Source organism: Dromaius novaehollandiae, chromosome 11 (assembly GCF_036370855.1).
Source record: "Dromaius novaehollandiae isolate bDroNov1 chromosome 11, bDroNov1.hap1, whole genome shotgun sequence".
Classification (NCBI taxonomy): Eukaryota; Metazoa; Chordata; class Aves; order Casuariiformes; family Dromaiidae; genus Dromaius; species Dromaius novaehollandiae.
The window spans coordinates 11979025-12001495 of record NC_088108.1 but is presented as its reverse complement, the minus strand read 5'-3'; the positions used below and the strand labels follow the sequence as shown (position 1 = coordinate 12001495).

At 43.3% G+C, this 22471-nt stretch overlaps 1 protein-coding gene across 3 annotated transcripts in view; it reads left to right on the top strand.

Moving 5' to 3' along the window:
* Nucleotides 1-1048: 1048 nt before the first annotated feature.
* The window catches only part of AFF2 (ALF transcription elongation factor 2), a 341402-nt gene continuing 319979 nt past the window's right edge, over nucleotides 1049-22471 (top strand). For 2 of the 3 annotated variants that reach the window (XM_064518263.1, XM_064518261.1), the window contains exon 1: nucleotides 1050-1587. In XM_064518263.1, the coding sequence (XP_064374333.1) occupies nucleotides 1541-1587 (47 nt within the window). In that variant the 5' untranslated portion in view covers nucleotides 1050-1540. Of the gene's footprint in view, nucleotides 1588-22471 lie in introns of all 3 variants that reach the window. The other variant, XM_064518262.1, reaches the window with a different exon arrangement.

The following is a 22471-nucleotide window of genomic DNA, read 5'->3' as shown; positions in this document are numbered from 1 at the left end:
CTCGCCGGGGCCTGCTGCCTGGCGGCAGGGCTGGGAGCCGGGGGCGGGCGCCCTTCCGAGCGGTGGCGCGTGGCTGCGCACGCCGGGCCCCACCAGGGCGAGGAGGACCAGCGTCCTGTCCACCAAGGCCCCCAGCACACGGGTAAGCTTAGGTGTGTGAGTGGTCCCGTGGTAAATCGCGGCCAGAACCAGTACATCTTTGGTCTTCTCTCTGCAAATAGTGGTTTAGGTACTTGTTTGCTCTCCGTGTGTGCGTACGTGCTTGGAAGTTTATAAAATGGAGACAAATGCACATGGAAAGCTGTAAAGGACTCGTTACTGATTAGGCGGCCCCCGGACACAGGAGTGTGTGGGCAGTGTGTGCGGGCCTGCGCACAAGTGAGGTGATTTGGGGGAGGGAGGGCCTGGAGGGGCCCGTGCAGCCCCTCTGCCTCCCGTGGGATGTGGGAGGCCATGCGGGGCTCTCCCGTGGTCGCTGCGAGGTGTGTGGGATGCTCTCCGGGCAGCGTGCCTGTGGGCCTGGTGCCCGCAGGACAGCTTGGGTTTAGCGTGCAGCTTCCCACGGCGGGTTGAGCGGGCGGCAGCGGGAAGGGCTGCCGAGGAGCCGGCATGCGGGGGCTGCCGGCGGGCGCAGCCCCAGGCGCTTGGGCGACCCTTCTCCTCGGGCCTGCGCTGCCCTCGCTGTCCCCTCTCTGGCCTCCCCGCGACGCGCGGCCAAAGCGCTGTCCGAGCCACCTCTCACCAAGTCGCCAGCACTTCTCACGTGAGTGCGAGCCAGGTTTGTGTACTCTCAGGAGTCTGCTCGAGCACTTAAATTACAGGCACCTATCTTATTTTACTTTATTTTATTTTCTTCCTTTCCCCCTACTTCTCCTCTCCCCCTCCGAGCCAGCCAGGACACCCTCGCGTCCTCGCCAGGCGTGCCCGGCGGGGCAGCCCCATTGCTCCCCTTCCTCCCCGCTTTCCCTCTCGCTCCTTATTTTTCTTTTTTAGCCAAACTTCCCGTGCCCCCGGGGGGGGGGGGGGGGCGGGGGGGGCGGCGCGGCTCCGCCAGATCCCGGCGGTGCTGGCGCGGCGGCTCCATGCCGCGGCTTCGGGCCGCCCCGGCTCCTCCCCTCGCGGTGTGTGCGAGTGTGTGCGGGTGTGTGTGTGTGTGTGTGTGTGTGTGCGCGCGCGAGAGCGTGTGTGCGAGCGTGTGTGTGTGTGTGCGAGAGCGTGTGTGTGTGTGTGCGTGCGTGCGCCGGGGCCGCCGCCGCGCCTGCCTCTCGCAGCCAGCCGCGCCGCCCCGCGCCGCGCCGCCCCGCGCTGCTGGCGGCGGCCGGAGCGGGCGGCGGCGGCGGCGCTCGGCGAGCCCCGGGCGGCGCGGCTCGGCTCGGCGCGGCTCGGCTCGGCGCGGCTCGGCGCGGCCCGGCGGCGGCCGCCGCTCCCCGGGGCGGCGCTGCCCATGCCGGCCGGGCAGCCCTAGCCGCGCCGCCTCGGCTCGGCGCGGCGCGGGGCGGGGAGGGGGCACCACTTCTCTGAGTCTCGCCACCACATCGTTATGGACCTATTCGACTTTTTCAGGGACTGGGACTTAGAGCAGCAGTGGTAGGTTTTTTTTTTTTTTTCTCCTTTTTTTCCGCCCCCCCCGCTTCCCCCCTCCACCCTCCGCTAACAGTGCTCTGCCTCCCTCCTCTCCCCCCCGCGGCTCCCCGCTGTCTCAGCCTTTGTTAAGCGGGCGAAGCGCCCGGTGCCCGGCGCGGAGCGGAGCGCGCCCGCGGAGAGCCTCGCAGCGCAGCGCGGCCGCGCCGGCGGGGAGCACCTCGCGCTCCGCCGGCCGCGGGGGCGAAGTTGGCCGGCGGGAGAGGCGCCGAGATGCGCCGGCAGCGCCCGGCGCCCCAGCACAAAACCCCCCAGCAAAGGGGCGAGTGCAGGCGGCGACGCTGTCCGCGGGCTCGCGGCTCGGCTCGTGCTGTGTTTGCGGCTGTCAGTGACAATATTGCCTTCACGGGGAGCAGCGCGGCCGTAGTTTTGCTGTGTTGCACAGTTGAGCTGTAGCCCTGTTCGCTTGGGGGGGGGGGGTTTCTCTCGCTGTTTTTGCGGGTTTCCTATTCTGGATAAAGCGTTATTGAAGTTAGTCTTGGAAGTGGGAAGCTCAGTCCCCACGATATTATAGCAGGTCTTTTCTTTCTCTCTTTTTTTAAGAGCGGGGTTTGGGGTCGGAATTGCTGTGCAAATAGCGCGCACCTTGAGAAGGTCCGTGCATCTGCTTAAGTATATCCTAAACTTGTTTCCCAAGTGAACGTTAAGGAATCTTCGGTGGGTGACAAGTAACTAAGAAAGTTAGCATTTGAGTAGGTATTTAGTTGCTTCCCGGCTGGTTAATGAGATTATGATTATTCATTATGACTGTTTTTATTGGCTCCTATTTTACTTTTCAATTTAGCAAAGATGGCCATAATTTTTTAAACTATGCACGGCAGAATTCAGAGGTTGGTTACTACTTTATTGAATGCTTTTGGGCTAAAGTGCAGTTTGCCAAGAAAGAAAGATTGCAATGCTGTGTTTCAGAGTTCCCATCTCTAAATGTCACACAGATTATATATGTGCGTAGGCATGTGCATAGGGACCTCAGGTTTTTCAAAAGGGTTTACTTTGTTGGTAATATAAAGCTATGTCTAGGAAAAAGATCATATATTTAGTTAATAACTATCATTTTGCCAAACGCAGTGTAGCAGCTATGGTTGCGGATCCAAGATAATCAGAACCAAATACCTGTCACGTTCTATTTTACAGCAATTTGGAGTAAATCCTTGGAACCGTAAATTACACTATATCAATATTAATCTGTAAGCAGGCGCTTTGGATCCTGTGTGCGTTTTATCAGCTCTATATAAACCATCACGTTATATCTTTTAATAACCATGCTGTTGTTATTTAAAAGTAACAATCACAATAAAATTAGTGCTCAATTAAATATTATGCTTCTACCACACTATCTTTACTCTGCTACACTAATTTATTTTGCAGACAACTGATAACCACCATATTACTACTCAAATAATATTTGCATACAATTTGCCTAATTTATAGTGTGGGTAACATCATTAATTTAATAGAAGCTGTTACAACCGAATATGTGGGTGTAGTTCAAATACTAAGCACATTATAGGTATTGAGTTTGAATGTTTGCTTAATAACTTTCATTTGACTCTGGTTTTATGTGAATTTAGAGATGTGCATCAGAAACAAGGGAACTCCTGTGCCTATTTTTCCGTAAAATATTAATATATTGCCACTTGTTCTATGAATTCCGCTCGCTTGGTTTCTTACAGTGAAATTTATTGTTTTTAATGTTTTTAGGGTCCATGAGGCAAGAACATGCTGTACTTTATGACTGTTTCAAAGTGTTTGATATCTAACTCTATAGGACACAGGCATTCACACATGGGTGGATTACTTATTGTAGAGATCAAGCTGAATTTAGCCTTGAATAATCAAATTGGTATGTGCATGTGCACACATGTACGTGATATATAGGTACACAATCTACACATATACACAAACATTATATGGATTACATTATGTGTAAAAATTTCTGAGTTACTGCTTGTCTCTCCCAGGACAAGTAATGGCTTTGCTAAGAAGAGATGAATTTGGCTCATCTATCAATAAATAGGTGCATGCATGTTTATTTTTGTAATTTATGTGTGCATGCATAATCTCTGCACACCAAGAAGGATGCATGCTTACCCATCAAAATTTATTAAGTTCTGTCCCAGTGTGGTATATTTAGTATATAATACTTAGGAACAAGTGTATATAATAACATATGTAAATTTGTGCTTCTCAGTTTGAAATAGTGTTTCTGACTATAAGCTGGCCTTTGTAAAATGTGTGTTTCATAACCATTTATAAGTTAATTAGGGACCCTCTTCTGCATTCCTTGCAAACCTAAAACTTCTGCTAATCTGTGCTACAATCACAAAGAAGGCAAGTGCAGGCCTACAGTATGCGTGTGGGTGTTTGTATGTATATCTGCATACAAAGTACAACAGAAACGTAGTTAGCCTGAGAAATATATAGAGATATATATATATATAAAAATACTTATAGCTTGAGTGGAGATTCCTATCCAGTGAGAAGGTGTAAAGGTAGCACTTGCTATGGATTGGCATTATATCAGGAAATAACTCCCCAAAGTTTTGGGGATGAAGGGAAACATAGTGTTTGTTTTATTTTATTTTTTTCCCTCCAAAGGACGTGGTACTTTGTGTCAACTTCTTGAAACATATTTTGTCAAGAACTGTCAAAGTTACAGCGTGCACTGCCACTACATATATTCTTAAATTCTCACCTGGCATCAGGATGATTAGTGGAAGCTTTGTCTCAATACGAACTGCAGAATCAGCCCTTTAGTTTCCTATATTAGGAGTGAGTGGTCACAACAGCAAAGGAATGAGGTGTTTTAATGGACCTTCATCAAGATTGTTGTTGGGAGGGCACCTGAGGGAATTCCTTAATTTTTACATGGTAACACTTGGGTTTGAATTAGTGAAATGTGTAAAATAAGGCCACAAATATCCCTGTGGATGTTTTGCCAGGTTTGAAAAGCTGCAAAACCCCAAATGAGTTTAAACTCTGGCCTAGGTTGAAGGGCCAAAGCTGAAGTCTGTTAAGGCTCCTGGATGAGTAAGAACCAGTCACCTGGCCTTGAATTTAATATGAACCGTTCTAGGAGGGAGAAAGGAAGGGAGATGGATATAATGAAAAGCTTGAATGCCTGTGTGCACCGAGGGGACCACTTGCTGTTAAAAATCAAATTTCGTCTTTTAAATCGCTTTCCATGCTTGTCTGTGGTAACCAAGTAAATGAAATCCTGGCGTGTCCTGGGACCGTGCGGCTAGGTTTGAACCTGCTCGCTGCGTAAGGTGGTGCCATTAATCAGCAGCTAGGAAACAACACAACCCAACAAATCCCAACCATCCCGGAATATACAGCTCTTCAGCAGCACAAACAAAGGCAGAGAGATTCATGGTTTATTTATTGGTGTTGGCATTAATATATATTTTTTTTTAAGTCCTCCAGTCTTCAAAAAACTGGAAGGGGAGAAAATACTTAGCAGGAAAACGCATGTTGAGGTGTATAAAATAAAACCTGGCAAGGGGAAGTAAAATCAGCAGGTAACAGTGTCGCTGGTAAATCAGCAGGTAACAGTGACTGTGATAGGGAAGACTTCACGGTGCAGAGAAATGAGCGTCTTGTTTTTACTTTTTATATTATGTATCACAAGTAGCCTAATTACGGCAAAACCAGCAAACTGCCAGTTATACAGGAAGAGGCTTAAACTCACTAAACTGTTATATAAATAGAAAGTTCAAAGGTCTGTTTGTGGCTGACAAAGCTGAGAACAGGCCATCTGCGGGCCAGGTTTCTCCCCTGCGCGGGCGCAAAAGCGCGCGGCGCAGCCCTGCGGCGAGCCCCCGCCTGGGGGGGTCTGGCCCGGCCCGGCCCGGGGTGGGCTGCAGCACTCCTGCCACGCCGCGGCCCCCCCCTCGCGGCCCCCGCCTCGCCCGGGACCTCCTCGGGCACCGCGTTGCACGGGGCGCTCCAATGCTTGCCGAATGCAAAGTCTTGTGGACCTTGAAACCGCGTTGTGTTCCTGGTGGGAACGCGTGGAGTAGAGTAGCTAGACTTTGTGAATTAGATTTCTTTTTTTTTTTTTTTTTTCTGGGGGTGGGGGGAGCATTTGAACAGGAGAAAGTCAAATCTGGATGGTTTGGGGTTTTTTTTAAGTTTTTTTTTCTCCCTCTCCCTTTCTTCTCCTTAGAAATATTACAGTCGAATCGCAGTTATTTTTTGGATTTGTATTACAGACATCCCCGAGTAATTATTTGAAAACGTTTCATTTTCAATTTGCTTTGGAAGTGTAAATGGATGGATTGTGTGGCTGCTGGTGGGTGGGTGATGGGGATTAGATGCTGTCAAAACAAGCAGCTGAGAAAGACCAAAAATATTCTTGGGCCAAACCCTGTACTTTAAGTACGTCCTGATTTAGTAATCCTTGCCTGGCTTGCATTGAACTCCATGGAGTGTAAATCTTATAAGAATTTGGCCATTTGCAAACATTAAGCTCACATCTATCCTATGAGGCAAAATTACAATCAGTTTAACAGCATTTGAATTGTTTTTGTAATGATTCATTCAAGAATTTAATGACTTTTAGAATATACACATTGGTATGAAGAGTAGATACTTCAGACAGTGCTCAGCTATTCCAAAGCCGGGGAGAACTTTGGAGCCTGTCAGCACCTTGTCCGTGAGTGGGGATGACGTTGTCCGGGGGGTTGTTTCCGAATAGGGATGGTGTTAGGATGCGGGTCCTTCGGCCGAGCAGGATGATTCCTTTTGTGCCGTTGACGGGACTGTCGCTTCAACCTGGAGTTTAACTAAATAATTTAAGGGGAAAAGGTGACATCCTGTGAAGTGTTAACTTAAATATGCTAAGTGCTCTCTGAAAAATGGGCGGGTGTTGCTGGTCTTTTCAGACTTCTTAGGACTGCAGCGCTGTTCTCCAGGCTTTCAGAAAGGGTGTTGTGATGGTCCCTGTGTTATGAAGCCCAAATCCTACTTCTGTTTGAGTCGAGAGTAAAACTCCCATCACGTGAAATGTGACAAAATTGTCTCTAATCCCGAGAAAAAGCACATGGCTCTTAATATAGCAATGTCCATAGGCAGGTAGGTAGTTTTAAACACCCTGCTCTGTTGAAATCAGTGGTGTTACTCACGTCTTTCAGGTTAGGTGTGTATGTAAGTGTGTATTTACTGAACTAGGTTCTTGATCACTCCCCAAATACTCAAAGCATTTTACCAGTGGACAAAACCCCAGTTCTCCATTTGGTAGTGGCAACTGATGTTATTTTAAACTATATAGTACACATCTATTTGCCTGAACTCTATCAGCAATTTTACATGCTTGTACAAATGACTGGGCAGCCAGAAAGAATGCAAATGTTAAAGCTTAATTTTTATAAAAGATCCAGAAGAGCTGTAGGAAGCGTTTTGCAGTCTGAACCTATGAATAATGTGGAATAAGCACCTAGACAGATAGGTCCCAGCCGGTGTTTCCCCCCCCCCCCCCTTTAGTTTAAAATAATAGAGTTTCTTTGTGCAAAGGACTTGCAGGATTGGGCTCTTGGATGTTCATTAAATATATATTATCAATAAACACCTTAAACTGCCTATGTCTTCCTCCAGCGTGGGTCTGAGCCAGTAGCCAGTGATGTCAATGGAGATACTCCCAACTGACTTCAGAGGGTGCTGGGTTTGACCCTGTTATGGCCAAAAGGCATGCTTTAGGAAACGTGGAGCACCTCTAATGACAGGGATCAGTGAGGCACTTTGCATACACCTAATACTATGCATGTGAACAACTCCACTGAGTCCGATTTTAAATCTGTGCAATTCAAATTTACTACCTTTCTTTTGAAAATAAAAGAAAAAAAAAAAGAAAAATGGAGAGGAAAGCCTGAATCTTTTCTCTTGGTTGCAGTTAACAAAACAGACTTTCTAAATCCATCCAACATCTATTAACACTGAAAGCTGACACTGTGGCACAACTTGAGGTTTTGCAAAGTTATGAACTCTTCCCTAATCCTTGAAAAAGAAGATAGTGAATTTAGTATTATGTCAAGTTAGTATAATCTTCCAGACCACTCATAATATAGACAGGAACTCACAATAGTGACTTAAAATGATAAGTGTTTCATTCTTTTAACACTACTGAATACTCTGTATTGATACTTTGTAATCAAAATCCTTGTTTAAATTGTTGTAACACCTCTTGATCACAGAGGTCAGAGGGTATTTTACTCCTGACTGATGGACAAATGTAGAGATAAAAAGCAAACATAAGTGAGAGGAAAGATGGTAACATGCATCTCAGTAGAGTTTTAAGCTCCACTTTGAATAACTTCTAATGATACAGTTATTTGACCACAGATTCTCACAAAGAGCATGTACTAAATCTGTGCTTGTAAGGGAAGATTTTGGGGAATGGGCTGGGATATCTGTTTTGGAAAACTCTGTGCTGGAGCCCAGTCTTGCAAAAACTTAAACTGCGAGTTGCTCCTTGATTTCAACAGGACTGCTGTTAAGTGCACTCAGTGTAATGGTTTTGCAAAGTTGGGCTCATTAATGCTGAAAAATAGTATGGAACTAGGCAGCTGAGGTAAAGGAATAAAACTTCATTCAGTTAACTTCCAAGCTATTACAAACTACGTTTTATCATGTGGAGGCTGTTTTTCAACTCATACATAGCAGATCCACACCATAAATTATTACGACTGTTAAACAAAGGTCTAGCCACTAGTCTCTTCTGTAAAACTTTATATCATGTTTTAATGACATTTTATATACATGTTCAAATCAAGCCAAGTGGTTCTCCACTAAGAGAAGAAAACTCTCACTTGTGGAATTTCTTTTCTTTATGTGACCTCAACGACTAATCTGTGTCTACTTACTGCACGTTACCTATCCTTATTCCAAGTGATCCGAGATGGTGAGATTTAAGGAGAGCTGAAGGTGGTATCACAGCTGGAAGGTGATTTTCATTGTGGGTGACACAGAGAATGGGGGAATGACATTTACTATGTACGATGTGTAAGTCTGGTTTAATGAGGAGCTGTAGTCAGAGATTCAGATGGATTCCTGACTCAGATGCGGCATGGTGCTAACAGTTATAGTAAGACATGGATAGCCCACTCTAATTATATGTTTTTATAGGGGTTGGGTATTAACAACTAGCAAAGAAGAAAATGAGACAGAGCAACAAGTCAAAAATCACTCAGTTGTTCCTTTGGCAAGTATTACAACAGCTATTTTTGTATGGCTGTGGGTGTATATGGTATTGTGGAATAAGTAAATTCTGTAGCTCTACGTTGCTTTCAGTACCCTGGGCTCTTACCTGCAGACATCCTGTTACTGAGAATAGTGCTTTTTCCTTTCGGCATGTTCTGTGGACTATTGTCAGGATCAGACCCTAGCTTAAAAGTTTCCTTTTCGGTCGTTCAGGGGAAGATTCTTACCAAGCAATAGTATTCACAACTTAAAGTGTGATATCTAAAAGTAAGATCAAGTGAAAATGGAGCAGTGCTTGGTGGCATGTGGTCTGCACCGAGCAGAAGGTTTCAATATGGAATATTTCCCATGTACAACATTTTTAAGTCTGAGGGTAACAATTGACTGTCTAAGATTTATGTACTTTTTTCACCCTTTACTGTATCACTGGTTTAGGGCATGATATTACTTGCAAGAAGAAAAAAAGACCTATCAGTAACTATCAGAAAGCACATGCACAGCTTCTGGAAATTGGAATTCCTTTAAATCTAAAATCAGGAAACTACGTTAAGGTTGCCAGTTCCCACTTATTTTCGTCTCTTGTCATGAGGGGAAAGTGAGATCTTGCAGTAATACAGTGTTTAGGTGATGCTGTTTCCATGCAACTGTCAGTGACCATATTTATGTTGGAGAATGTAATGGTCAAGATTTGGAAGAAAAAAAAAAAGACTGCAGATTATGGACATCTCTGCCTAGAGGCCAGCTTGAGACATAATTTAGGGGGCTTAAGTCTGAAAGTGAAGAGGCTGAGCATCTTTTAGGCCCTTTCCTGGATTCTCAGGTGAGACACCTGCAGCACAGAGTAGCCACTTCATGTCTAAAAACATTGGGCTGCTTTTTCAAATGCTGGGATGAATTTTCTTCCCATTTCTTTCCTTTAGAACAATGGCATGACATTCTTCCTGGTGTTTCCTATGAAGAATAATGATGAGGAATTATCTTCTCTGTCTACAAGTGTTTAAAAACTCATTAGTTAGGGTCCCTGAAAGAATTCCAGTACAAGTCGGTGGATGTGGTGGAGCTGATTGTAATGGGAGGCGGGGCGGGCCCTGGGGCTGGTGGTCAGCAGGGAGGCAGCCTTGTAAAGAGCACTGTGCATATGCTATAGTAAGCATTTTCATAGATCTCCTCTGTGGGAAAGGACAATGGCTTTGGAGCTCATATTTACTCAAAAAGCAGCCCTTTGATTTTCATGGCTTTATGCTTCATTGCACATTGGAAGGCCCATTTGTCTTCACCAAGCCTTTGAAGAGGGATAGGTGGATTGAGGCATTGACCAATGGCTGAGGGTAGCGGTTGCTTGGTGAAGGAGATAAGTTGCATTGCGTTGGTTTTTGTTTGTTTGTTTGTTTGTTTGTTTTTTTGGTAATACTTGGCAGAGTTATAGTCGTTCTTTTCAAGTATGCTGAATCAAAATGAATGTATATTTAGAAATACAACAGGGATTCTGTTACTGGTTCTGCCACTAGCCACTTCACCGCCTTGGGAAAGTGCCTTTGTGCCTGTCAAAACGGGGCGATGGTGTTTACGTCTCTGGTAGCTTGCCTGTTGTTGTTCAGGCGAAAAGCGTGAGAGAGGCCAGGCGTAGCTACCTTATTCTGGTGTTTCTGATCACTTTTTTGTCTTCCTGGGGGCTGGTTGGAAACTGTTTTTGTAATCTGCTGTACTGTGAGCTTCGCTTTAGCTATGCAGCCCTTCACAGGCTTGCTTTTACTGCGTGAACTACAAGAGGATCAAATATTGACCCAGGTTGTCTATGCATAGCTCATGCATTGAGATCCTGTGTTGGATGCCACTTTTGTGCTGGTGACATCAGACGCATGCTTAGAAAATGGGGTGTCATTTCTGGCCACAGACCTTTCATGCAACCTTGACTTATATCTCAGTGCTTTGCCTCCTTTTGTAAAGTGAGAGTAATAGCATCTCATAATTTTGCTGGTAGATTTTGAGGCATTTTACAGGAAAGTCAGTGTCATTATCCTTTTTTATATATGGGGGAAGGGAAGCAGAGAGGTGAAATGACTTGCTCAAGGACTGTGTGTTGGTCAGAGCTGCTATCTGCCGAGTTCCAGTTCGCTGCCTGCCGCCTCCGATGGGTATATTTTCCTATTCCACAGGGGTGTGATGAGGTTAAGTCCCTTAATGTTTATGAATGTTTATGGTGATAGAGCAAGACAGGAACCTAGGCAGATATATTAGTAGGGCAAAGGCAAGCCCATGAAGAGAAGAGGTAGGATTTGGGCAGAGCCTATCTACAAGAAAAAAGAATCAAAGCAGAGAAGCTAGACAGAAGAGCAGAGCACAAGCCTTATATTTACAGCTTGCATATTTGATATAATTTGTCCCGCTCTGAGCTGCACAGTGAGGGCTGTGGACCTGTTGGAGGCAGAACGGTCTCGTTCTTCAGAATACTTCTTATTTCACTGGTCTTACAGCAAAGCTTTCTATAGTAGTTTAAGTAAATGTTGTATCTTGGACGGTTGACTGAATAGTACATCCACACTCCTTCAGAAGTGTTGTTGCTCTTTGGGCCAGCTGCCTTTGCTTCTAGCAGACCGCCGCTTTGTTGGTTAACCCTGGGCATGAGTTTTTTTTACATATATTATTAGACTGAATGTATTTTCTATTTATACCACTTGAGGATACAAATTACTGCATTGTGTTTAGCAAGCACTGCTTAGAGAACATCTTTGTGATGTAAAAAACAGAGGCAACATTTTATTCACCACATAAAAACTATTGGAAGGTCCCTCCGTTTAAGGTTCAAGGGAAAATAGACAGCAAAAACAATTCTACAGTCTTTATGTCCTAGAAATCAGGAGGAATTTGGACATACACCTTAGATTATGTTGGTGGAATTTGGTTCTGAAATTAATGATGGGCTTTTGAAGAAGGAAATGAATTTCGATGAAATCAAGTATATAGTTTTAAGGCAATTGCAGAGATTACTCTGTAGCATACATAGTTAGAATTGTCATCTTCATGGCTTTGATAATTGCCTGTGGGCCAGCAAAGTTGCACTAGAGGTGTGAGCCAAAGGCCACTGCAGCCTGCCAGTTTTTCATTGATTGGTTTAGTGAACTCTAAAACATCCTACTCTGCCAGAGCTTCCTTTGCTTTCTCTTGCCATTTCTGGAAAAGATGACCTTTACCTACTCTGGGATAGCGCTCCAGAAGGATTATACTATCTGTTATAATATTTTGTTACTGCCTTTCCTTCTCTCTTTAACCAGCCCTTGCCCAAACTGGCTGTTCTTCCATGTGCAGGTGGAGGGGTCATAGATAAGGTAGTGTAATAATCATGTAGCGTTTTTGGTATGTGTGTAAGAAAACCCCTGTTTGCTCATTCAGAATACTCCAGTCTTCTGTTTGCAGAGCGTGCAGCACGTTTGGGTCACAGACCGTCACTAGGTGCTATCCTCATCAAAATAATAAATAATACACTTTCTTGCCACTTCACTCTCCCTGATTCTTTCCCCATCGCCCAAGACAAGCTGTTGTGCAAGAATTTTGCCTGGTTTTAGACTGCTCATGACTCTTGTGGTACGTGACACACAGCTGTCTAACAAACATGACTGGAAACTGTAAAATACACAGACATAACACAGAAATAGTATGCTTGAAAACACATTACAGCTCCATGAATAACCTGACATCCAAAATGCTTTTCTTCTGTATATCCATAAACAAAGTGTATTCTGCTAGCTGCATTTCAACTCGATCAGGGTTATCTTAGATTTTGTAATGATTTCTGCCTGCAAATTCAACCTCAATGATAAAAGGTCTCATCAAAAAAATTGAGGCAGGCTAGAATGTTTGGTTCAGACTTAATATCTTCCTAACTAATTATAATGCAATGTCAATATATGCTCTAATGTCTATGGAAAGCAAAAGAACATAACTGATACAGTTCCGTTGTAGCCAGTCTTTTGTAAACAATTAAGCACTAGGCGTAGGTCTGAAGGAAAGGCTGGAGAATTGATAGACTTGTTCCAAAGAGCTTGAAAAGTTGAAGTGATTTCTAAATGTAGATTAGGAGCAAATGATGACAGCCAAGCCAGCATTACCTCAGTTGATTAATATATAAGGATACTGGTCAATGATTTTAACCAACAGCTATGCATAGTAGAATCCTAATGGGATCTGTCTGTTAAGATTACATGAAGTAGAGCATTTGATTTATTTCATAGCTTTCCAATGCGCCACGTTAACTTCATACAAATAATGCATTAGTCACACTGGATAAAATGGTGTATTGAATAAAGTTGTGATTTTGTCTGCTTCTCATAATCTGATTTTATAAAGGATTAAATCTGTTTTAGTAGTTTATTCATATCATAAAAGATATTGTCGGTTGAATGAAATCTTTACATCTGCCACTTTCTATCTCATTAGAAAAGACAGTAACATAAAGTTCCTCATTTCCTTCAAGTCTGTTTTATCCCCTAGTGTGCCTGAGCATGTGTATCTTTTGTACATGTTTGTATATTATAATGTCAGTGTGTTTTCAAAGTTGTGGTTAAGACTGAGTCATAATTTTCAGTTTAGGAGGGGTAATACCAGAGCTTATAAATGTCCTGGTAAAGACAGGACCTGACCAGGAGCGACCCGGGAGAGGGGGCGAGGGGGGTGGCTGTTTGCCAAACGTCCGAAAACGATGGACATTCAGTGATATGTAGGTATTGTCAGACTCAGCAAAGTATTTAACTGCGAGTATGCCCACTTCAGTGGACCCAAGTACATACTTAGTGATAAGCACATGTTGACTCATGGCAGATTAAAGAGGACATAAAGGTTGGGCATTCCTCTATGAACTTCAGCGAGAGCTGTCTGTTGTGATCAGACTGTCTAACTGCCCCAGTGCCAGTGTTTTTTTAAAACATTCCCCTGCTTTAAATGCATTGGCTCTTCTTTTTATTAAACTAAGTATTTAATGCAAACTTGTAAATTTAGGCATTACTTATGCATTGCGGTTCTGGTGCTGGAACGCTGGATTGTTGTTTGTCTGTGCGCTTTATTCCCGTTGTCTAAATGTGTGTCATCGACCAAATGCTGCCGAGACGGCTGGGACTTTAAAGTCAGAACAGATTAGCTTTTCATAGATGCTTTCTTCTTTGTATTTTAGATTCTTACCACTTGTATTTAGTCCTATAAAGTTTTTAGGGCCAGATTTGGTGGTTCTGCACCCGAGCTTCGCTGGGTTTCTGGTGCTGAGCAGGGAGGTAGTCTCCAACTGTTAGTCGCATTTTTAGTCAGAAAAACAGATCAGAGCTCTGAGGACTTTCTGAGGATGCAACTTCTTCATTCATGTTTTCGTTTGTTGGTGGATGTTGCAATTTTACTGGCTGCAGCTTTTCAGTCTTGGCTCCTTTTCCCACATACTTCGAATCAGTAGGAGTGTTTTGATTTAAAATGTGTAGTCAGCCTCTTCTGCAGAGCAGAGAGCCACTTGAAAGCTTTGGTCGCGACTGCAGCAGAGGCGGTTGTGGCCGCCGGGTGCTGCAGGCAGCTTGGTGGGGCCAGTCCTGCTTGTGCGGAGGTCCGGGGGCTGCGGGATCGTTCCCGTTCGATTCCCAGGGCAGGATTGGGCCTGTGTCCGATTCCAAGCAAGCTTCCTGAACAAGACTTTATAAAAATCATGTGTTGTTCATCGGCCCGCTTTGTTCATTTTAGGAGAAAGGCCAACAGTACCTAGCTTTTTGCTCAGAGCTGGTCATTTTCTCCGAGACAGGGACGCACTCACTGACTGAGCAGTACAGTCACAGCTGAGTCATTTTTTGCTTAAATTTTGTTCTGAAATTGAGAAGAAACCATTTACTTGTTACGAAACTGTTTTGGTAGCGAGTGTGCTGCCATGATGCAGAACGCTCCTAGGAAAAGCAGTCGTGTTCGCTGAAGCGGAGATGTGCCCTCAGCTCGCGTTTCGGGGGCCAGATGTGGAAGGGGTGTGAATGGGGTTGCTTGCCGTCGTTTCCATTTGGTGTTACTGAATGAACAGGGCCTTCTTTCTCAGCTAAATTTAAGTTGCCCCTGCAGCAGGCTTACATAAATATATTAAACCGCTGTAATATCTATGACTTAGCTTTAAAAACGGGCAGTCAGGGGCGAGCAGGCAAGGCCCCGCTTTGAGCTGGCGTGCGTAGGCGGGTGCTGCAGCGGCGCTGCACGGTGCAGGAGCGCCCGCGTCTGCTCGGGGCTGCCCGAGGCTTGCCCCGACCCCCACAAACCCAGGGACGGCCCCAGGCACTGACCGGGGAACGTCCGAGCCTGGCATTTTGCATGCGCACGGCGCTATTTAAATAGGAACATACTTGCCAGTGTTCCCGTGGGTGTCGTACTGTGAGGCCGGGGTGGAAGCACGTGCCGATGAGGTTCGGGTCCAGCTGCTGTGCAGGACGCGAGCAGGTCCTGGACCCGCCGTCCTGCACCACGCTGGGGGCTGATGCAGCCTGCAGCGGCCAGCGAGCAAGCGGCCCCGTGCAGCCCTGTGAGATGGTTATTGCACTAAGACAAGGCACACGTATTTAAATATGAAAGAACAGTGCCACACTGTTTGTTTTCTGCGAGGAGGACTGACTGTATCTCTGAATAAACAGACAGCAGCCTTTTATGGGAGATTTTTGTTGTATTTTATTTGGCAGCTGTTTGTCTTAATAGGAATTCTTCAATAGTATTTATTGTATTTTGTGCTGGTAGGGGGGAGAGCCAAAGCAGAATCTGAGCAGTTTTACTTGCTTTACTCATTGTGAACAATAAGAAAATATTGCTGTATTAATTACTGTTGTGCTTTATTGGCAAAAATAAAGAGATCCTATAATATGAAATTGCTAATATAAGAAAGGCTTTGATTTTCTCATTAGCACAGGATATTTTGCATCTGTTCTGGTTCACAAGTGCATTGTCGGCACTTAAATAATAATAATGACTCAGTAATGAATAAGAATAACAACAACAAATAGGCATGCGAGTATGCAGGCAGTCAGGCACCCTCCGGTGTTTATCAGTAGGTTGATTTTGGAGGTCTTGCAAAACGAGCTGTTCCCATATGCCCATTCAGATTTTGTTAGATCACTCTGCAGCCCTCAGATTCATTTCACTGCTGGCATGGGTGCGTTACCTACAACCCCTTTTTTCCGTGTGTGTTGGGTGAAGTGGTAAAGTTCTCACCTGAAATGGAAAATTTGTGTTTCTTCCACTAAGAAGCATTTAAGTCTTCTTTATTCCTCACTTCTATTTTTTCTTCTTTTTTATGTGAATTGAGTCTTAAGTGTTTTGTTGTTTTGAATTCATGAAAATATCAGAGCTTTGGGTTGTTCTGCTGCAGTCCTTCAAGCGTGTTCTTGAACACGTAGCCTGAAAACACCTTCACTGTAGTTCAACTCCGTTTTTAGCAAATTTTCCCCACTCTGTAGTTTCTATTACAAAAACAGATGCATTAAACTAATGTTAGGAGTCTGAATTTCTAGGCTTCTGTATGTGCAAGACAAAATCCAGTCTGACCCTTAGTTCATAGCACTGTCTGTCACACCTTTTATTAAGTCACTTGCCTGTATGATATGCAGTTTATGGATTTCAATTTTTTGCAGTTCCTATCCAATGCTGGATAGTTAAGAACAGTGGTAAGCGAAGGACAGCGCAATGTTCTCTCTATTGTTAAAGCAGCAGCTAATTTTATCAAAAAATGTTAACTTTTAGCCCTGTTCTTCAAAATAATGTGGATTAAGAAATAATTTGGCCTTAATGTTTCTAAGTTTACTCTGAGAGAAAATGAAAGAACTTATTTCAAGCTGGGAAAAAATTAGCAAGTGTGCTTTGAATTATGATTTTTAAAAACACTGTTTTGTAATTTATACCATTATGAACCTGCAGCTCAAGAGAAAATCTCAATATGTTCATGTGTGTGTATGTAAATAATAGTCTGAAATTTGGCACTTCTGGTCCAATATTTAAGATTCTGGGCTGACCAGCTAGAGGGCATCTTCTGTGTAAAAAGTCTAAATTTTAACTGCTATTTAATACCATTAAAAGACAGACTAACTTCAAAACAAAACAAAGCCTTACCAAAAAGTGCTCCAAGTGATTCTTGGTTTATTAAGTCTGCATGTGCAGATGTGCAGATGTACACCTTCATAGTATCTGTGTATGGCAAAGGAAAGCAAAAGAGCATTGTTTTCTTTATTGATTAAAATTATTTCTTGGTCCGACAACCCTTAACTATAATGGCACACACCCTACAACACATGCATGGTTAAAATAAAACAGCAACAGGGAAAAAAAAAGTCCTTCCCCTCCAAGTAAAACAGTTTAGCTGTGGATAAGCCAAAAGAAATTGGTAAAGCAAGTAGTTTATCAGCACATGACCCGTGAAGTACTTAAAGTGATCTGTGAATGGAAGCTACCCTAAGTCTGCTTCTTGTCACAGTAATTTGTCTGGCTTAAGGGGGAAGGAAGTGGGTCTCCTTGGCAGTGCAAGAGTAGGTAGATCACCAGGTAAGATCAGATAGAAGTCTCTGGTGGTAACAGCAGAACTACAACAAAGCTCTTCTTTTGACACTATTTCTGCTGCTGCTGTTAATAAGTGTGCTAATTATCATGAGCCTGATAAGGCTTATATTAATTGACTGAACTAAATGTAAATTCTGGTTAGGTAGAGAATAGTTTAATAGACTTGACAGGTGCTAGTTTGCTTAGCTGTTGTGTGCAGAGTAAAGGCATGCTTTAAAACAAAATAATGATCTCTATTTTAAACCTTAGATTTTGGAGAGGCTTAAAATGTTCAGCCTTGACTTCTAAAAGAAAAGAGCTTAAGGTTTGCGGCATATCTGCTGCTGCTCTTCTTCCCTGCCCTATGATACTTTATGCAAGGGTAATTAGTTCTTACAGTTTTTATATTACAGTAAAATCCCTGTGTGGTCATTTGTCACATATTTGCATGGCACGGTAGTGTGGCCTGACTTGTTTGGTCTCTAGCTACTATTACAGTAGTAAACGTTAGATAATAAATAGCAAGAACAATCAGTCTGGTGACTATAGACTAGATGTGGAGCTCCAGCTAGAGCGGACTCTAATTTTGGCTTTTGGGCACATCATCTCCATGCCTCACTGTACACATATGCAAAATGGATATTGTGCTATACACTTGACTAATATTTGTGAAGGTACTTTGAGGTCTTTGATTGAAATATTTTTCATGTGTCCGTGCAAAATAACATCAGTATTAACGTACTCCTCTTTCTGCCTGAGAGGAGGGTTTTTTCCCAAGTTACAAAAGAGGTGTTTAAATGCTTGGTAATGTGAGCGTAGGCAAGGAAATGGACATGGAAAAAACAAGCTTGCTGCCTCTGGTAGTAAATGTCACAGACGTTCTTTGGAAATGCTGGAATATTTATAGTATATTTTATGTATTCCATAATTAGGCATTGCCATTAGTGCACACGACCTCTTCATTTTAATTGTCAGGAGAGCTGTCACACAGTAACACGTGCCGCAGCACGCTGCAAGAGCAATCAGCTTTTGTCATTTGTCAGCTACGTTTTATTACTTTTAAAAATGTTTTAATTCTTTCCCCCCTCTCCCTCATCAGCGAGTGTGATGTTCATGCGTACAGCTGACAGCCTTGGAGACTGGTGTCCTCTGCTTGCTGACACGCCTTGGCAGGACAAGGCTCTTCTGTGCTCGGATCTGGCCACTTCCAGAAAGAAGAGAGGGTATTTCAGCCTCTCTCGTTCCCATATTTGTTGCCCATTGGAATCTGAATCATGCTTGCTGGTGACTGACCTTTACATTTATTCCTACTATGTAATCTTCTCCCTCAAAAAGAAGATGACCAAGCTCCCCGTCACGACCCAGCAAACGGCAAACCTGCCTGTTGTACCGCGAGGCTTGTGCAGAGGTCCGGACTCTGCCCCCTCCCCGGGAGGGAGGCCGGCGTGGTACCTCGGGGCCACTGGTGGTACCCATGGGAAAAAAATAGCCCTGTGCTTTCTGACTTGTGCCTACCACCTGTTCCAATGAAAAGAGGAAGCCTTAGCTGCTTATAATAGACATGAAACTATCTGCATTTTACTGAGACCTCCAGGTGCAAATAACTCCCTGTTTTAAAGTGGGTAAGGTAGTAGATTAGCTGTTGAGAAGGTAGAGTGCAGATGCACTCATCTGCAGTGCGACGGTCACCATTTCTCTGGGTGCTCCCTCTTCTATCAGTGCATGGTAATTACTAGACATTAAACTTTATTTTGGATTACAAGATCATCTCATGCTTTTACTACATGCACTGCTTTATTGAAACTATCCTGCATTATGACTACAGAGTTTAAAAAAAAAAAATTTGACGAGAAAATTACAATTGCTTCCTGCCTGAGGAACAGGCTGCAGGGCTTTTTTATTTTTTAGTTTTGTATTCACTAATTTACTGTTTGTTCTAGAGCAGCAGTGAGTGGGAGTTAAACTTTAAGTGCACATTTGGCTCTTTAAAAAGACATTTAGTGTACAATTACTGCTGTTTACCATCTTATAATTGTTGTGTGTTTAGGCTTAGTCAGGCTTAGGAACATGGGTATCTGTAATCTTTGAGGGCTACAACTCCCAATCCTAGTTTTTACAAAAGAGAGAGTAATTGTAGATATTGAGCTAGATATAAAGATAACACAATGCTTGGTGCCCTGATGTTTTGGCGATTAGGGTAAAATAAACACCTAGACAAGGAGAGAGGTTGTAGTAAATAGAGATGCCATATGTGGTTGCAGTTGCAGTCCAGGATATTCAACCTGAGGAACAAATCCGATCTGGGAGTCACGACCACTCTTCATCAGAGTCCCCACGTTTGCTGTCCTGTTGTTACACAGGAGCACTGTTTGCAAAAGGTTGGGTTTAAGTAAGTGGCCATATTTGTAGTTACAACTATATGTTGCAACAGATCAAGGTGAAACAAGCCAACTGCAGTCACCCTGCAAATGGAGCCTGATGGGTGAGGGTGCCAGCCACATCCAGATATCCAGAGCACAGATATCTCCATTGGCCCTTTCTGGGCGACGGAGTGGACGTCTCTGTTAGACAAGAAATAGCAGAAAGCTAATAGTTTGATGTGTGTGTGTCTGGGAAAATCTGAGCTCCATCTCAGGCTCTCGATGGCACTTGAAGGACAGTTTATGGGAGCAGCCAAGGTTGGAGGTGCAAGGTGCCCAGTTTGAGGTCCATCATGAGAAAAGGACCATAACGTGTTTCAACCTGCAGCGTAGCTTGTTGTTGCCCAGTAAAAACATTTATCTTTCAACTAACACATGTATGTACAGAGCACTTGAGAAACATGGCTGAATCCAGGCGTTAAATAAGTAGGCTTTAGTGTGCCTACTTTCCCATTTTCCAGGCAAGGGCACGGAAATGCGGTCTTGGTGACTTGGCAAACGTTACTTGGCTAACCTAACTGTGTTATTGGTGCTTTTCATGAGAGAGGACATCTCTGAGAAACGGGTTGAGAAATGTTAATGTTTTGGGGATATGATCTCTAGAGTGGAAAATGTAAATTAAGTTGTATGGGTTGAATTGACTTTGAACTCGGGTTGGAAAAAGACAATTGTGGGAAAGCAAAATGTAACAAGTGAATAACTGAAAGTGCCACGTTACAGGAAAGGCATGGGAGAGAGGTAGTTTAAAAGGCTGATTAGCTAAAAAAGAAAAAGTATCTTTTCCCTTTAGTTCAGTTTTATGACCCTCCAAAATCAGAAGACATAGCTATGCTGAGGAGCTCCGCTGTATTTCTTTAAACAGGGAAATATTACTGCATTTTAGGCCAGTCATCTGAAAGTTTTCACTTCGAAACCTAATGAATGCTTTCAGCTGTATTTGTAAGAAATGTTTTTGCATTACAAACAGATGCATTACAGAAACAAATCTACTTGAGGGCTATTTTGTAACTGAAAGCTTTTGAGAAAATGTAGCTATCATTCAAAAACTATCTGAAGCTATGAATACTTACTGTGACTGTGATACTAATTTTTAAACTCAGAATGCAAGGGACAACTATTCCTTTCCTCCTTAATAGGAGTCATATGCTGTGTTTTTTTTTTTTAATTTCTTCACCATGTTTTGTTCTTAATGCAATTTTAATGAAAAGGTGGATGTAGGTGGAACGAAGTAGTTGTTCCTTCTCTTCTGATGTTACTTGGACAGGAGATCAGCAGTGTTACTTTATTTTTAAAATAATAATATATGTATTCTGTATGTAAGCCTTTCTTCTGTGTTTGCTGCTGCTAGCTGAAATCCGTGACACCTTGCTTGGGCTTTATCCGTAGCCTTTTAAAATCAACTGATATTTTTTAACAGACTGTAATAGCGTCTGGATTGAGACCACAAGGCTGGAGTACTTGGGCGTTGTGAAGGTGCAATATGGGGGGGCTGTGGAGATAAAATCCACCCTCCCATTCAAAGGGTGGAGATGGAGGCCGATAGCGTACCCCACCTCACCTCAACAAAGCTGCTCCGTCAGCCTAAGCGCTGTTCCTCCTCGCCGTGGCGAGCTTCACCCACTGACGTTAAATCCTCTCTCGTAAGTGATTGGTGTACTCGTCTACCCTGTGATTTCCAGGCGTATCAAGGGATTTAGCTCTGCAAGCTTTTTCTTATATTTGAAGTGCAACTTTTGGATAGTAACAGGAAGCACAGGCCAAAATATGTGATTCATCCTTTTTGTACCCATAGAATCCCATAATAACGATCAAGCTAATTAATTAATTAATTTGTTCAGACCACTAACTCTAGTGAAAAATACCCCAAACCAACAATTCTAAAGTCTGTTTACTTAAAAAATGTATATATATAAATCAATAAACCAAAACCAAAGATGGGTTGTGTTCTCATGTGGGTCCAAATCTTTTTTAAAAGACTGAGCTTTTATATGGGAAAATGTTTTTCAGCTGAGGTGTAAAATTTCAGCAATTTTACGGTGAAGACTTTTAATTTTAAAGAAGAGTCGTTTTTGCCAATGGAGGAGAAAATATGTTTCCCTTTAAGAAATAAATCTGAGTATCTATTAAGAAACACTAACGTTACTGTGTTTTTTACCTGCATGTGCTCTCATAAAAGGTTCTTTTTAGTGCAATACGCATTTGGTTAAATCCTGCAATACCTTAATGCCTTTCATGCTACTGCATCCCAAGGCACTTTACAATCTGTAAAGTTAACATTAGAAATGCAGCACATAAAATTCCCTAAGACAATCCTTTTTAAAATGCTGCATAAAACATCTAAACTGTTAAGTTTGGATTAAATGGCCCAGCAGTTGGTGCATTTTTTCTTTCTGTGGAAAATATGTTTGAAAGAAATGACTGAAATGAATAAAAGCTCTGTAAATAATATGACTTGAAATGATATTCATGAAGGCCAAAATCTGCCATTCTCCGGGAGGAAGTCTAGACATGTACAAAGTTCAGCTCTGTTAATTAAGAGGGAGCAATACGCTGCAGTGAGTCAGAGCAATTTTATAATCCAAATGCTGCTAAAAGGGACTCTTGTCAACCTCAAAATCTTATTTGTTTTATAATCGCTGGATGAGGAGACTTGCTGGCTGAGGAGATGCATGTCTTTCTCTTTTAGGTTT